The sequence below is a fragment of the Cryptotermes secundus genome, unplaced genomic scaffold (genome assembly GCF_002891405.2).
Source record: "Cryptotermes secundus unplaced genomic scaffold, Csec_1.0 scaffold213, whole genome shotgun sequence".
Classification (NCBI taxonomy): Eukaryota; Metazoa; Arthropoda; class Insecta; order Blattodea; family Kalotermitidae; genus Cryptotermes; species Cryptotermes secundus.
This window is the reverse complement of record NW_019731264.1, coordinates 2707347-2725568: the sequence shown is the minus strand read 5'-3', so window position 1 is coordinate 2725568 and position 18222 is coordinate 2707347. Positions and strand designations below refer to the sequence as shown.

Here is an 18222-nt window from a genome sequence, read left to right as displayed (position 1 = left end):
TGGGTTCGAATCCCACTCGGGGCATGGATGTTTGTGTGCGTTTTTTTGTGTGTTGTCTACAGATAGAGGCCTTGCGACGAGCTCATCACTCGCCCAAGGAATCCTACCGTATGTGTAAGATCTAGTAAACCGAAGTGAACGTAGTTCATGGAGGTAGGCCTAGGCCCACTGGGGCTGTAGTGCCAAGGAAAAAAAAGGAACCTTCGTGTTTTATAACATGTTGGGAGTTTATTGAGTAGCTGAGCGACTGCTGGCTTCTCAAGAAGGACTCAGCTCTATGCAGTTGGTATATTTAGACACATTACAGCTAATTGAAATACCATCATAATCGTACATATACAAACACATTCATTTCAAACACTTAGAAAACAATGTGCGTACCACGTATAAAGATTTACAGCCACTTCATATGGCCAATGGTCTAACCTCTCTGAAAAAATATTTACTTCAACATTGTTCACTAACTTCACAAAAAGGAAGCGTAAACGCTTCTGTCATCAGGTTCAAGACCCAGTAACAAGCAACCATTCCCCTCTATGTAAAGACGGAGCTACAGCCATGCTCCGAATGATAATTTGTTTAACCAGATAATAGTGAAAATCCGAAGGAAATATTCCCCACACCACATATTTTCGCGAACAGTTGTAAACCGATCCTACAGGAGTATAGTTGTGTACTTCCCTGAATAATATAATGCGCACTTTTCCCTTCTACAAGAAGTTCTGGAAGAACTATCCGCTTACTTTACTTTAAACACAATTTAAGTATTTGCTAAGGCTAGTAGAAAAACTCCATTAAGTACGCGTAAGGAATCAATAAAGAATACAATTTGAGAGGCTACGGTGTTGGTATGACTGCTGGGAGGGATTTATGAAGCACGCCGTTGAGATGACCTCAGGTGGCATGATATGCATACCAAATTTCAGCATGGCTGCTTCAGGCATTCAAGTAATTAAGGTTATTACCTCGAAAATTTGAGAGGCTGCAGTGATGGTATTACTAATGGGAGGGAGTTATGAAGTTAATATGGCCTCAGGTGGTATGTTATACATACCAGGTTTCATGAAGCTGGGTTCAGGCGTTTCAAATTTGTTGGGGTCTCATAAACCATCTTTTATTTCTTTTAAATAAGGAAAATGTGTTAAAAAGTAATCTAATGGAGTAATGAGCACTCTGATACTACGCAATTTCGGGTTACCATAGCAACCAATAATAGAACGTTAACACGTTATATGAACGTAAGATCTGTAGCAGGTCACGAGCGAGCAGTATTTTGTTTTAGTACAGCACGTCTATTCTTGTCGTGGATATGTGAAATGTAGTATACTATACAAAGACGGTTCGTATTTGACTATCTGTGTGTGTTATTCATGGGAGATTGCTTCAAACATCGGCTTCCAATTGTCATTCAATAACATGTAGGTCTGGAAAGGAATACAGGAGAAAACTGGGGAAATTAATTGTGGGATATTACAAACGAAGAGACTTTCCGCTGAATTCTCAACCGGTGTTACACTAGTAAAGGTAAGGTAAAGCTATCCCTGTGACAGTCCGTGAAGACCTATATGGTTGTGAGACGTCGAGGCTCCCACAGTTTCTAGACCAGTGGTTCTCAATCTCCGTGAGACCTCGGCCCGGTAAATACACGTACTTTTTTTACAAGATGAGGGCCCGGTATAATTGATTCCTGGGCCCGGTGATTGAGAAACACTGTTTTAGACAATCGGCTCACAGATGGCGGTGAGGTTGTCAGCCTTACCCGCCGTCCGCCCTTTATCACCAGGAAGATTCCTGGTACTCATTTCTGTTAGAGGCTGATCGAAAACAGGGCCAGTGTGGCTGGAAGGATTAGGTCAATTGAAATATCCAATGACCTCATCGGGAATCGAACCCTTGACCTTCCAATTTGTAGCATAGTGCCTCAACCAACTACGCTACCGCCTGCCTCGTGTAACATTAATAGTCTTTTAAATTTACAATGTGCATGATGGTTATCACAAATGCAGTATTCTAACTGATTCTGAGGCACTGAATACATCTAACAAGGAAACTCAATCACTGTTTTTTGTTTATTGTTTTTGCCTATATGAAAATTCTGCTGAAAACATTTATAGTTAGGTAGATGCCAGTTTCCAAATTTCAGTGCTTATATTGGTGCTTTCGCGTATCTTGAGACAGCAGTCTCAATAAGTATCGGTATCAAAGGGCATTCATTCAATATCAGTCAGATATCCTAACACAATAATCTGTCTCTGACACTACCTGTGCATTTTCGAGAGACAAGATTTCCATGTTCTGAGTCCTATTCTCGAGACACACACATTCGGTGCGTACACATGTCTCTTGACTCCATCAAGAGACAACCATCAAATCCAGAATGATCGGAAAGCCACTCTAAGAATTTTGAAGGCTATACATTCTTAACTATTTATTATACATGGCAAATATACGATGCAATGATTTTTTTATTGCTAGTGGGGTGGGACTAAGTCCCTTGTACTGCGGCCACTTCTGGCCTATTGTACCAGCCCCAGATGATAGGTGAGGGTGATTGTGGAGCAATTGGTGGAATCAAGATTGGCAGGGGAAACCGAAGTACTCGGAGAAAACTCGCCCCAGCGAGTCCACCAAAAGTCCCACTTGACCAGACCCGGGATCGAACCCAGGCCGCCGCTGTGGGAAGCCAGCGACTAACCGCCTGAGCTATGGCGCGGCCTGTAGGCGAAGTTAGTGCCAAATTTAGCGGATATAGCGTGACGCGTCGTCAGCGCAACGAATCCCCACGGCCGTTAATTTCGGGTTTGTAGACCGGAGCCACTATTTCCTTGAAATAGCTCCTCAATTATCACCACGAGGCTGAGATAATCCCGTTCCAGACCAACTACTTCTCAGAAAAAATCTGGTAGTGCCGGGAATCCAGGGACTCTGACCACTAGACCACTGAGGCGGTCTGGGATAGGTAACATAGATACAATAAAAAACACAGAAACTTCAATCGACGCTAGTAACACGGTTAATCTAGATGTAAACGCAGATAAAACTAAGCGTGTATGTTGCTGTCTCGTCACCAGAATGCAAGGCAAATTCATGTAATGAAGATAGCTAACAGATCCCTTGAAAATGTGATACAGTTCAGATACTAGGGAAAGACTAAGAAATCAAAACCTGATTCAGGGGGAAATTAAGAGGGAATTGAATTCCGGTAATGCTTGCTACCGTTCCGTCCAGACAGAACTCGTCTGTCTTCTCGTCTGCTGCCTAACCATCTCCTGATAAACACAACTTCCTTTGATAACACGGAACAAACAATCTCAGTTAAAAAGGCATTTCTTTCTTTGTTGCTGATAATGTTACACGTTAAACAGAACAGTAATTGTTACTGTTCTTGGGAGACAAACGGGAAGAGCGTGAAAACTTAATTTACTTACTTACTTATTCATGGAGCTGAGCCCTTCTGGAGGAGCCGCCAATTCTGCAGCTACTCAAGAATTTCCCAGCATTTTATGGAACCCGAAGGTTCATTACCGTGTTCACAAGAGCCCTTCACTCGTCCCTATCCTGAGCCAGATCTATCCAATCCATACCATCCCATCCTATCTCTCTAAGATCCATTCTGCTATTGTCCACCCACCTACGCCTTGGTCTTCCCTGTGGTCTCTTTCCTTCTGGCTTTCCCAGCAATATCCTATACACATTCGTCGTCTCCTCCATTCGTGCTACATGACCTGCCCACCTCATCCTCCTAGACTTGATCATTCTAATCACACTTGGAGAAGAATACAAGTTATGACGCTTCTCATTATGCAGTTTCCTCCAACCTCCTGTGACTTCATCCCTCTTCGGTGAAAATATTCTCCTAAACACCCTGTTCTCAAACACCCTCAGTCTATGTTCCTCCCTTAATGTCAGAGACCAAGTTTCACATCCATACAGAACCACAGGCAAAATTATAGTTTTTTATATTCTAATTTTTATGTTTTTGGACAGCAGACGAGAAGACAAAAGATTCTGGACTGAATGGTAGCAAGCATTACCCGAGTTCAATCGCCTCTTAATTTCCTTCTGAATCAGGTTTCGATCTGTTAACGTTGATCCCAAATATCTGAACTGTGCCACATTTTCAAAACATCTGTTTACTGCAACAAATTCACTTTCTCAGTCTCAGCGAACATATGGTGCTGAGGTTAGAACCACGCGCCTGTTCCACCTATCAGTACGTCCGAAATCGAGGCCTGCCGCTAGTAGTCATATATAAAACGAGCATTATTTATATACAAGTTCTTGTCATGTTGTCCCTGTAGAAAATAAATAACCTGACACTAGTTCAGAGTTTAAATTACGTGTAAAATTATAAGTAACAGACATTTAAGAGGGCAATGAATTAAATAAATTATGGGCATAATTCAGACCAAATGTTACATCTTTCAGAATATTATACAAGACATAAAACATACTGATTGCATAAGCCCCCACGAAATTAGCAGTTTGTCAGTTTTCTGTATGATTCCGAAACATGATATCTTATTTCGTGGCAAGAGAGTTTCATAAAGAAAGTGCTCAGGAGAGTATCTGGATCTAAGAGGAATTATAAAATTTGCGAAAGAAGGACATCGCAAAGTCTACGATTTTTTAGGCCGTGAAACAAAGGAAAATAATAGAACATGTAGCTCGAATGGTGGAGGATAATACAGTTTTGTTGAGAACGTTTCTTGGACAGAAGGCAAGTGTAAGATGTAGAAGGAGATGGGCGGATAGAAATAAGACGCATATTTGGCAGCTATGGGTAGGAATTGGAGATGTATGTAACTAGCTCAGCATGATGTTCGATTGTTGGCTGTCGATAATTCGCATTTTATTACCAGGCAGTTAGTCCAGTATTACCGTTATGGATGAGTGTAATTGAAAGCAATCAATGGATCATTCATCACAATGACGCTTTCACGCCACGCGTAAGACAGAGACGAGACAATTCTGTTTCGCGGAACAGTGCACCATAACGGCCAGTCTCCATTATGGCTCAAGAAAATTGCCAACAGACGTTCTATTTTGGTTTGGCCATGGCATATAAACCGCGCGGTGTGTCGCTCAAGAATAAAAGTACAGTCAATGCATGCATGCATGCATGCCTAGCAGCGTCGGCCGAAATTCTACGATACTGTCAGTGTCTAAAATATAGAGAGTCGAATGACAGGGTTGATGGGTGACGAATTCGGAAGAATTTGGAAGGAAGCGGCCATGGTCCTGGAATTTGCCAGAAGGTACTGAGGAAAGCCACGAAACACACAATCGGGATGGTAGGCCAGAATCGAGCACCTATCAGAATACGTATATATACTGTCAAATGTATGAGTGATTATAGACGGGGTCTGGATTGGTAATTGGATTTATTGAACACTTGCAGATCGTAACTGCAAGTAACTATAGCACTGAGCGGCCTCCGTAGTCTAGGGGTAACGTTCCCACCTCATGACGCGGGTTCAAACTCGGCGGAGGTCGTGGAATTTTTGAGGGCGGAAAAATTCAGGGAACAAGTCCTCCGGGAGGGACTTTAAGCCGTGGGTCCCGTGTTGTAGCTTTACGGCACGTAAAAGAACCTCATGTCCCAACGGGACCACAGTGAGCCAAATTGATCGGACATTTCCCGCCCAACATTAGTCTCTAACTCCTCTGATAGATGGGGGAAGCATCGAGAGATACCGCTGAGCCAGTAGAGGCCGAACTCGCTGGCTGAGTCGGGACTGATGGCACGCATCAGTATCGCTAGGGTATAGAGACTGGTAGAATATCACAGAGGGGACGTACAATAGACCACTGGTCGCGGTGCATGGGGAAACCCACCCCTCCAATAACAATAACAGCAACAATAACTATAGCACTGTCTCTAATTCACACACTCTGCAGTTCACTGAAGCAAGGACTAAGTAATTTAGCATGCTGTGTCTTCATCAGTTGTTGCCTGGTAACGGCATCCATAGGCAGACGTTCCCCTTACACTGGGTTCCCGAAATATCCCCATACTTCAGCTAGCAGATTCTAACAGCAGCAGCTCAAAATGATCGAACTTCAGCAGTCCTCTAACCGACTGTTCACCAACCAGCTCGCTTCACTCCGCTGTACTGAACTCCATTGCACTCACTAAGAGAGATCGGTAGGTCGAGTCGCATAGCCTCGGAGCAGACTCACAGAGAACACCGCTTGCGACAGCTCTTCTACTGTTGCGTGATGTCATCGCGGACGTGAAGTATTCCTCCGTTGCGTATGTATTGGCCATTACCCAGTAACGCGTCTACATGCTACATTACACCCTCCTTACGGCTATTCGTGCGACTGCGGGTTCAGGGGTGTACGCACGTCTTGCTCATTCCCAAGGCTTTGCGAAACCTCCTGTATCAGACGAGAGTCGAAGTTACGGTCCTGGTCGCTATATCGCTCCCGCGGTACTCCAAAGAGGCAGGAGAAGTTGGTAACTAGCGCTTCCGCCACTGCCGAAGCCTCTTGATTGGGAATGACTTAGGCTTCCGGCCACATGGTAATACAGCCCATAGCAATCAGAAGGTATCCGTTTCCTTGGTCATTCCGTGGGAAAGGGCACGTTTATATCGATGGCTATCCTTTCGAACGGATCCCCGGCGTTTTACTGAGGCATTTGGCCCCAATTCCGGGTTCGGAGGCCACGATTGACTGCACAATGTCACACTGGGGGCACCACTTCTGAAAATCGTTCCTTGCCTGGAGCTAGTAGTACCATTGCCAGACCTTACTCAGTAACTTGTTGACACCCAAGTGACCTCCTTACGGTCCATCATGTAGTTCGGTCAGAGCGTCGTTCACTATACTTCGAAGGAAAATTATCTGGGCTATATTTCATCGTCCGTCGGCGGATTCCCAGTGGCGCTCTAGTATGCCATTCCTCACAGCGAGCGATTTCCATTAGGTCCAATATCTCTTGTACGTCTGGCTGCCGTCGTCGATGTCTTTCTATTCTGGGCACTGTCCTGTCTCTGTTTCCTCCAGAATGGAACCTATGTCCTTGCAGCTCAGTTGTTCTGTTCTCATAGCGTCTGCAGCTACAGCAGCAATAGCTCGTAGCTGCTTGACGTCCGCTCGTTCCTCGACTTTGTGGCAGTGCGTACACTCCTCTTGGCAGGGTTGTCTCGAAAGGACATCGACTTTTTTTTCGGCCTTGAAGGTGCTCGGAAGTGAAGTTTTGCTCTTGTAGGCGCTGAATCCAGTTGGTGGTTTGTCCCTCGAGGTTCTTAAAACTCATAAGCCTGGATAGTGCAGAGTGTTTAGTGCGCAGGTGGAAAACTTGTCCGTAGAGGTAATTCTGGAAATGTTATGGTCTCTTCATGATTGCAAGTAGTTCTTGTCGAGTGACACAGTAATATCTCTCAACCTTATTCAGCGCCATTATTCGCTTCCGTCCGTCCTCTACCTGGGAGAGCACACCTCTAATCCCGATGTTACTAGCATCTGTGTCAATGACGAATTACGGATCGATCTTTCCAACTGCAAAAAAAAGAAACCTGCTTGCTGGATCGCGCGGCTGCAAGGCGTGGCTTACTGTTGTTTTATAGGGTTCAGCAATTGTGTTGCCGTTCTTGCACTAGACTTCGACACTCCAGTCCCTTGAGCAAGACGTTTCAGTGCTTTTCTAGGCGTATGTTCAAGCATGGTCCCTATGTCATCTAAATTATCCTCGGCAAGCATCCGGCGCTTATGTTTTTGTTTCTTGTCTATTACGAGTCCAGTTGTAAGTTTATTCACCTGTCTGTCTGCTGGGAACTCTTTCAACACGAAATTTACTTGAAATTTCCCCGACATTTTCTAGCAGATCTGTATTTCACTTAGGTGTCATGCAGAAATACACGTTGCTCTGAAGTACGCTACCATGACTTACCAGACTGGTCACTAAATGTAAATGAGAACAAATGCTAATGGAGCCCATAGCTGCTGTCTACTGCTGACAAATCATAAACAAATTTCCACGCATGAACCGCACTACTCACCGTGAAATATAATGCAGTTAAGCGGTCCACGAAGTAATAATATCCCTTAATTCCAAACGTTATCGGCCATCAATCATATTGATTTATCGGCAAAATAAGTGTGCTCCGTGAATTGGTCAACAAAGGCAAGAGCCTCCCTGTGTGTGTGTATATATACGTACATGCTATTCCTCAGTCATCCAGCCAACAGTTTATTCACCACGGTGCCATGACACTCTAAACACTGTTTCACTCTATGTGGGATGTTTACGTAATTGTTTCTCCAGATACTTTATATTACCCTCTACTACTTATCCGCATTATACTCTTTATAAGTAAACGCAATTAGGATCAATTATTAACAGTCTTATTAACTATATTTCATATTCTGTTCTGCTGCACTCGAATGCAACTGTGTAGACAGTTGTTCTATCGCAAAATGTCATTAGGATTCCATGACAAAATTGTTGTAATATCACGAGAGAGTCATACTTCAGGGGATGATCTGTGTTTTTATTTAAACGTACAATTCAAAATATTGTGAAATATTAACACTTCCTTGTTATTAAAACGTTCAAACACCACTACTGATTGTGTCTCGGCTTTGCTGCCCTGTAAGGAATTTCCTAAGTGCAGTGCTCTACATCAGTGCTGTCCAACGTTCTTATGTACTCGGGCACAATTCACTGATGCCTATGGAGGTGCGGGCGCCACCGCACACTACTACTACTACTACTACTACTAATAATAATAATAATAAGAAGAAGAAGAAGAATAAGAATAAACAATAATAATAAAATTTTTTGAAAATATTTAACAGTACTCAGACGTTCAAAAATGTCTCGTCTTAAAATTTGAATTAATATTAAAAATCGGCTCAATTATATGTGGTTACGGAGGGCGCCAGAAAAATATACCACGGGCGCCGCGTTGGACAGGGCTGCTCTACATGGTTACACGCACACTCACCATGGGCAATGTACGTATTACTTGAAGAAGTATGGCCGTCTTTTATACACAGTAGCAACAGTGGGCAAGCCAACGTCTCCGAAGAAAATACAGCCAATTACCGAAACCACCGTGTGACGTACTTACTTCCCCATAGTCTGTGATAACCCGCCGCAACTTCCGTAGAAGTACCCTCCCCGCCACTGCCAATACTTCTCCTACCCCGCGTCGGCGGACTGTCAGCTCTAAGTAAGTCTCTAACGGTCTCTAAGTACAGAATTAGCTCTGAATCGGTACAGATCCAAGGGCCTACTTCTGTAGAAGACGAAGAAAAATTGCACATTATGAAGCTCCTTATAATGTAGTTTTCTTCAGTCTTCTAACTGCCTCTCTTAGATGTAGCTAGGCCGCGTCATAGCTCAAGCGGTTAGTCGCCGGCTTCCCAGCGCGTCGGCCCGGGTTCGATCCTAGGCCAGGTCATGTGGGAATTGTGGTGGACAAAGTGGTATTGGGGTAGGGTTTCTCAGAGTTCTTCGGTTTCCCCTGTCAATTATTATTCCACAAATTGCTCCACGTTCATGAGCATGTACGAGTAGTATTCGGGGCTGGTAGAGTAGGCCAATTAGTGGCCGACGTACCAGGTGTACTGAGTCTCACACCACCCAAGAAACTAAAAAATAAAACAAAAAGCTAACTACCACCGCAATGAACGGCCCGAACTCGAGTTCTCGTACGTAGTTAGGAGCTAACCGGTGCCGCACACTGTGTGGACTCCACAGAGCTTCCAGCTCATCTGATATCCCCATGCATGGCCTTCATCGCGTAATGGGGCCACAATAATCCAGACCAAGACACGTAAAAACAATCCAACAGAATCGTCAAGCAGTAACAAAGTCAGAGGATGAGTCACCACTACAGCTTGTTCTATGTGGTTGCACAATGCGCATTAGTGGCCATTAGCCCAATCCTCCTACAGTCAATTATCACAAACGTCATGCCAACTTTTCATCCTTCGTCTCGTATGTAACATGCGGCAACTTGGCTTCCGCAAGGCTTATCTGTGTTCCTTCCTTTCCTCTGCACCCAGTCCGATCTCAAGGTTCCAGTACGGATTCTTCTAAAATAGCCTCCTAATAATTTGCTGAACCGTCCCTGATATTAAACTTGTTGGGCGACAATCGCTTTCCGTGCCTCACCTCTCGAAATCACGATTCTTTCATTCTATTATATTTGTAAACACCGACGCTCACGAGAAGGTGAGCGGGGCATCAACTGAAATGTTGTATTTGACCTAAAAATTTCCTTGTGGAAATTCGTTTAATCTCCATAAGATGTAATGAATTCCCTTGTAGCAAGTTCTTTTCCTGGATTTTTTTTACTAGTCCTTGTATTCCAGGAGGCCTCTACTTCCGTCCATTCATTATGAATTGATATGCAGCACCCACCGTCCTGACTTCCTTCATACACAACTTGTGTATCAAACAGGGTGCTGTCACGAACGTTTTGCTATCAGAAATAAAATAAGATTTACTGAAGTACTGGCAGTATATATTACCTTATGGAAATGATATTTGGGCTTTAATAAAGAGATATAAGTAGGTCAGATCTGCTGAAATCAATCAATCACTCACTCACTGAATCAATCAATCGATCATAAATCAGTTAGCCCACTAGCAATTCATTTATCTTCTCTTTTGCCTTTTTCATTATATTCGTTGTTCCTTTAGCTCTTTCTTTCTTCTCTCTCTTAATCTCTTTTTCTTGTTCCTCTCTTACCAGTATACTTATTCCCTTTCGCCTTTATTTTTCTCATACGTTCTTTAATTCTATAATATCGCTGTTTCATTAAAGAAAAAGGCAAAAACATTAATGTATATAAAATAAGTAATTTTTCAGAAGAAAATGCTCGCGTCTCCCTTCCTTCATATCCTTTCTGTTCAACTTTCTTCCTCGATTTAGACATCCAGACACCCACTTCTGAACTAATATTCATTTCAGGAAAAGTGACTTGTAGATATGAAAAGTAACGAAAACTGACGTTGCCATTTCTGCGGAGGCCTCCAGTGACATCTAGGACTAAGGTAAAGAGGGAATTAAGTATATTCGTGTTTAAACAGGTCGGAAAGTTACGTAGAGCGTTTTCTGAGTGCCATTCTATGCACAGTAATCTGGAAGCCGGGGGCTGGTTTAGGACAGCTGTTGCGCGTTGTGTCCACAAAAGCTGTCAGTTGGTGCGTGCCATGAATGGGGATGAACACATTTCACTCCTCCGCTCGTCTACACAAGCGAGTGCAAGCTAACTCACCGGACATTCTGCCCAAGGGGCGAGGAACTACAGGCAACTCATCAGTGCCGCATTCATAACACACAGCAAGGGCGCTTCTTTGTGGTGTACACATTACTACACGAGTGAATCTGGACACGGGTATCGCATGTTCCAGATCACGACATTTGCGGTTTTCCTCAGTTTCCTTCGCCAAATTCTGGGTCAGAATACCTACAGTACGGTTCCATGGGAAAGCAGCTTTCTTTACTTCCCTTCCCCGCTTTCTCGCAATTCACAATTCTAAGGCATGTACTGTCTTCACTCGCTTGGAAACCGGGATCGTGGGTTCGAATCCCACTCAGGGCATGGATGTTTAGTTTGTGTGTGTGCGTTTTTCTGTGTTTGTGTACAGGTAGAGGCCTTGCAACGAGCTGATCACCCGCCCAAGGAGTCCTACCGAATGTTTAAGCTCTAGAAAAACCGAAGTGAACGGAGAAGTTCAAGGAGGTAGGCCTAGGCCCACTGGGGCTGTAGTGCCAAGGAAAAAAAAAAGTAGACAACTAGAGACTAGGCCATAGTGCTAATTTTCGCCATTATTTGACAATTTAAACGCAAAGAGAGTCCTGTACTTAAGGGATTTATTTTCCATAAAAATAAAACAAAACAATAATAATATTAATAAACCAGTTGGACTAAAAATCTACACAACAGGAAGGGAAATTTTAACATTTCTACTCGGAACTCTTCTTCCTTGCATTCTGGAAATGATTTATGTGTGAACATATAAGCATAATTCGTTTTCTCCATGTCTCACAATTGTCAATGTGTCATTAAATGAACCACGACAAAGGTAAACATTTTTGTGTTTTGAGTATCCTAATGTTGAATGTTATAAATTTCGCGTTATATTTTACAGTTTTCAGGTACTGGAAATCAGTTGTAAAAATCTCACATACAGAGAAGTCATTCCGAAGGAACAATATAGCTTGAGGGTGTTTTCAGAACAAAGTCTTCAGACGAATATTAAGACTTAAGGGAGATGACGTAACAGAAAGATGCCGGAAATTACACAACGCGGAATTTCACAATTTGTAACCTTTAGCGCCTATTTTAGGGTGATTATATTAACCAGTATGAGAAAGGTTAAGAATGAAGCACGCACTGGGAAATGAGAATTGCGCACATGATTGGTGGAATGTTTCTAGGAAAGAGATCACTTGGAGTACCTAGGTGCAAATGGATGAATAATATTAAAATGTACATATAAGGTCATAATGAACTGAACTTGCTAACAGTTCAAAAGGGAATCTGCATAGGCCTTACTTTGAAACTCATACGATATTCTTGAGAAATAAATGTAACTGTCAAATTTCGCTGTGCATAGAGTTAATGACGTTGGCACACTGAGTAGTTAGCACTGTTGACCTTGAAACACCTTTTCACTCATTAAAGCGTTACAAATCGCAAGCTACTGTACAAATTCAGGTAGAATTCATCCAAGCTGGAGGAAGGTAAAGTACTGGAATCTGAGATCCGAGAACAGACATGTCGAACTGATAGTGGCAATTATAACACATAAGAGTATAAACATTCTCTTCTTAAGGACAACTCCATAAGCAGACTAAAATATTGCGCATTTCGACGTAACGCATCACTTTAATACCTGTATGTAGGATTTCCAGTTTCCACAGCTGTAGCTGAGACGAATTCTATTTTCTGGGGTATATTGCCGCGTAGTCCGTTGAAAGCCAACCAAAGTCTGGGAGGAAAATAACATTTCAACTTGCTGACTGCTTCATGCATGTTTCTTGCTTCACTCGCTCTTCAGTCCTGAAGATGGAGGCGATATGACCCTCCATAACGTCGGTTGACTTTCAATGGATTTCACGACTCTATATCTCAGAAGACAGAAGTTTTCAGAAAAAGGGCAATTTTACAGTTCAATTAAAATATACCTGACTTCTTTAGCAAGCATCCAAAAGTTCTTTAAACTTCATGCTCCTAATGCTTCTTAGGACAAATACAAATGCAATAAAAGTAAAGCCTATGATTCAGTTAGGAGGGAAGTATTGTACAATATTCTGACTGAGTTTGGGATACCCATGAAACTAGTTAAGCTGATTAAAATGTGTTTAAACGAAACGTATAGTAAAGTCCGTATAGGTAAACATTTGTCTGATAAATTTCTTATCTAGAATGGCCTAAGACAAGGAGATGCTTTATCGCGACTCCTTTTCAACTTTGCTTTAGAATATGCCATTAGGAAGGTCCGGGGAAACCAGGTGGGACTGAAATTAAACGGGACACATCAGCTGTTGGCCTATGCTGATGATGTGACTCTACTGGGTGATAATGTAGATACCATAAAGAAAAACATACAAACTTTAACTGACGCAAGTAAGGAGGTTGGTCTAGAAGTAAACACAGAGAAAACTAAGTATATGTTGCTGTCTCATCACCAAAATGCAGGGCAAAATCATGACATAAAGATAGGAAACAGATGTTTTGAAAATGTGGCACAGTTCAGATATTTGGGATCAACGATAACAGATCGAAATCTGATTCAGGAGGAAATTAAGAGGAGATTGAACTTGGGCAATGCTTCTATTCAGACCAGAACCTTTTGTCTTCTCGTCTGTTGTCCAAAAACATAAAAATTAGAATATAAAAAACTATAATTTTCCTGTGGTTCTGTATGGGTGTGAAGTTTGGTCTCTGACATTAAGGGAGGAACATAGAGTGAGGTTGTTTGAGAACAGGGTGTTGTGGAGAATATTTGGACTGAAGATAGATGAATTGACAGGAGGTTGGAGAAAACTGCACAATGAGAAGTTTCATAACTTGTACTCTCCTCCAAGTAAAATTAGAATGATCAAGTCAAGGAGGTGGGCAGGGCATATAGCACGAGTGAGGGATACGAGGAATGCATGTAGAATATTGGTGGGAAAGCCAGAAGGAAAGAGAACACTGGGAAGACCAAAGAGTAGGTGGGTGGACAATATTAAAATTGATCTTAGAGAGCTAAGATGGGATGGTATGGATTGGACTGATCTGGCTCAGGATAGGGACCAGTGGAGGGCTCTTGTGAACACGGTAATGAACCTTCGGGTTCCATACAATGCTGGGGAAAAAATAATCTGACATCTAAGTGGGATTTGCTGAAGAAATACAAAGTGACAAAAGATAAAGGCTACTTGTTTTAACTTTGCTAGTTGGGTCTAAAGCTACAGTAATCTGTCTAGAAATCGTGTAGTTACATCAAGGTGTAAGGAATAGAGGCATTAGTTAATGAGCACCATATTGTGAAAACGTACAAAAATGTACATCAGATGTGTCAAATTGTAGTTTGCTAAAAATACTGGCTTGAAATTCTCTACCTTGTACTGTGTCATCATGTTGACAGTTGGTGAAAACTTCAGGTTTTGGCCACACCCAACTTCTTTATCTTGTAATTCTTCTTCCTTTTTCAGCATGTTCTGCAGACTGAAGGCGGCTGATATAAAACCAATTATTCACTACTGGACACAGAAGACATTAAATTCTTTGCCAGAGATGAAAAAGACACTGTTCTTAAGCTGTGCTTCCATGTAATTTTATCAGGGTCTTGCCTGCTGTGGCAAAAGTTGGTTTCACTAAGGATGTCATACACTATTTTTAGTCACAGCTTCTTGTGCATTGTCTGAAGTGTTGCTTTAACACACATAACCTCAAGAACATTCATAAGTTTGTTCACAGGGTACAGTTTGAAGTAATGTCTAGTCATACAACCAATAAACTGTTCCTGTCACCTGATTTCAAACACAGCTGTCGACTTGTTAGTAGTCCTACAATTCTGTCCATGAAGGCAAATTCTGATATAGGCCTGGTATCCTTCAGAAGAGCCACTACTGCCTCCTTATACTCCCTTTCCAAGGCATAATTTATACACCTAGCTTGCAGTCAACTATCTTACCTTTTGCATTCATACCATAACTTATGAAAATCTTTCTCTTGGTTTACACTGGCAGATTTCACTGCTACGTTTTATAAATATGTCGAATCACATCCATCAAAAGCGCAAAGTGCACATTAACACCAACTTTTTTCTTGTCAACAGAAACTTTCAGAGAACTCACACCACAATTAAAACAGGAAACACAAAAAATATGGAAAACTGATGGCGAAAGAATTATATCAGGCACTCTAAAATCACTGTTTTACACAACTCCACACGCGTCATTTTCAAATTCTATTCCATCGACCTCTTTCTTTCTTGAAGAACTGCATGATTGGATACATGTTTCAAAACGGAACTCAAGTCCAGGTCTTTATTACTCGTATTCTGAGTTGTCATTACACTGTTTAAACGGCAACTCATGTTTTAAGACACAATTTTCAAACTTCGGTTCTTTCTCGCTATGAAAATTTACACAACGAACTGTCACAATATCATATAATTCTGAGCTTCGCTGTGCTTGGAACATATGTAGAGAAATGGAGGTAAGACTCAGTGCCTTCTAAACTGCCTTTTATCCGTACAGGAAAGACGACTGTCTACGAAACAAAGCTTCTTCTTTTCGTGTATGAAAGAGAGATTCGGCGCGTAGAATGATTTGCAGGAACTGGGCGGGGGATTCTGACATCTCCTTTCAAAGATATTTGGGAACAACGTAAGCTACTAGCATTTTAGGAACGCATAAAAGAAACTGAAAATCGCATATTAGATTTTTTATCTCCATGTCTTAATTATAGTTTAGTTTCATCTCGAGAGGCATCGTAATCAAGAGGCTACGTGAACTATCGATACTCTTTCATTCTTTAGCAGATTTTGATGTAACTTAATACAAACACTTCTACTATAGGTATCCAGTTATTTCTACGTGAAAATTTCATATTTACTTCAATATCTACACAGCAGACAGAACTTAAGTGTAAATGAAACACGTTTTAATGCTATCTGAAGCATCCATTTGCCAGTTGTTTCATTTACTCCGTGAGCCCTTGCTCAGAATTCGCACCTTGGTGTTGGGGAGGTGGGGGCAATGCACGGTGAACAGAGAGTGCTCCGGGGAAACTGTGCTTGCTACCTGACTGGAAGGGAAGGTAGAGCAAACACGTAACTCAACGTCTTACCTCGCATGTTGGGGGAGCTATAAATTCGAGTATGAAGTCCTCAGCGGTCACACATGTCACACACGTTATTAAGCCCGAGAGAGCGGACTAGGCTACCGTAATGGTTGCATTAATAAAACGAGGCTATTTGGGAACGACGGTCACAAATCAAAATTTGATTCAGGAAGAAATTAAGAGGAGACTGATTTCGGGTAATGCTTGCTACCATTCAGTCCAGAGCCTTTTGTCTTCTCGTCTGCTGTCTAAAAACGTAAAAATTAGAATATACAAAACCATAATTTTGCCTGTTGTTCTATATGGTTGTGAAACTTGGTCTCTGATATTAAGGGAGGAACACGATGCATAGTAGAACGTTTGGCCCGAAAAGAGATGAATTGACGGGAGGACAGAGAAAACTGCAAAATGAGGAGCTTCATAACTTGTACTCATTACCAGGCAAAATTAGAGTAATCAAGTCAAGGATTAAATGGTCAGGACTTGTAGAACGAATGGGGGAGAACAGGAATGTGTATAGGATATTGGTGGGAAAGCCAGAAGGAAAGAGGACATTAAGGAAAACAAAGATGTAGGTGGGTGGGTAATATTAAAATAGATCTTAGAGAAACAGGATGGGGTGGTACGGACTGGATTTATCTGGCTCAGGATAAGGACTAATGCAGGGCTTTTGTGAACACAGTAACGAACCTTCGGGTTCCATAAAGCGTTGGTAAGTTTTCGAGTAGCTGTGACCGGCAGTGTAGAAGAAAAATATATAAGAATTCAGTTCGTACCTCACAGGAAACAGATCCGAACCCACGATCCCGGTTTCCAAGCGAGCGAAAACGGTACATGCCATAGACCGCTCGGCTATCGTGACCGGCACACAGTAATTTTACTATAATTAATAAAAGACAGAAGACAGAAAGGAAGAAAGCTATGAATAAAGAGATAATGCAAACAAAAGAATGATATACCCAACTAATGAGCCTACCATCTGTAACCGCCGACGGACAGAGTGACAGTGTTCATTGACTCTTGTTTAGCATTCATTTTGTCACGCATCAAATATTCATGAACCAACACTTCAATAAAAAGCAAATGTTTCTGCTCAGCGCTCATAACCAACTTGAGAGTAAAACAAATGAGCTATTTGCATATTCACATCGCACCCTCCCATTATATTTTTATGGTCTGCAGTTGAAAATTTTACCAATATTAGGCTCAAGTTATAGGAGCCAGGATAGCGTAGTTGGTTTAGCGACAGGCTGGATGACCGAGAGGTCGGGAGTTCGAGTAACGGTAGGGTCAAGAATTTTCTCTTCTCCACGTCTTCCACACGGGCTCTGGTTCCCAACCAACTTCCCATACAATGGGTACCGGAGGCTCCTTTCCGAGGGTAAAGCGGCAGGGGGGTGAAACTGACCACTCACCTCCAACTAGTGCCGAGGTCAAGAAAATATGGATCTATACAACTACTCCCCCATACTCCTTCATGGCGTAGTGCTTATTTAGTTAAACACAGGGACAACTTTACAATTTTTGGCCTAATTTATATGTTATCACAGTGTTGGTTTATCTAAAAATATCGTGGTAGATAGTAATACATATTATAATAATAATAATTCAATTCAATTCTTTATTATTTATGTACCGAGTCAACAGCCGCAAGGCCAATTACAGACAGAGTACAATGTAGATACAAGTAATTTCATTATGGACAAACACAACATAAAGTCAAAGACAAACTACAGGCAAGTACTGGAGGATGACACAATAATGCAGACAAGTAAACAAACAAACAAACAACACTAATAATCATAATTTGTCCTGCTTATAAAATCTCGGCACGGATCGCACAGAAAACACCGTTTCTCTGTTGCTACTTCTTTGCTCCGCTGTAACTTAGTAACGGATGTAGTGTAGAAGCTT

The 18222-nt window shown here is 42.0% G+C and overlaps 1 protein-coding gene across 3 annotated transcripts in view; it reads right to left on the bottom strand.

Annotated features, from left to right (window-relative positions):
* LOC111866732 (sodium/potassium-transporting ATPase subunit alpha) overlaps positions 1-18222 on the bottom strand; it is a 338583-nt gene that overhangs the window by 279945 nt on the left and 40416 nt on the right. For 2 of the 3 annotated variants that reach the window (XM_023855937.1, XM_023855938.1), the window contains exon 1: positions 14580-14690. The exons of the other annotated variant lie outside the window; for it this stretch is intronic. In XM_023855937.1, coding sequence (XP_023711705.1) covers positions 14580-14675 — 96 coding nt within the window. In that variant the 5' untranslated portion in view covers positions 14676-14690. Of the gene's footprint in view, positions 1-14579; positions 14691-18222 lie in introns of those variants that run through there. 3 annotated transcript variants of the gene reach the window in all.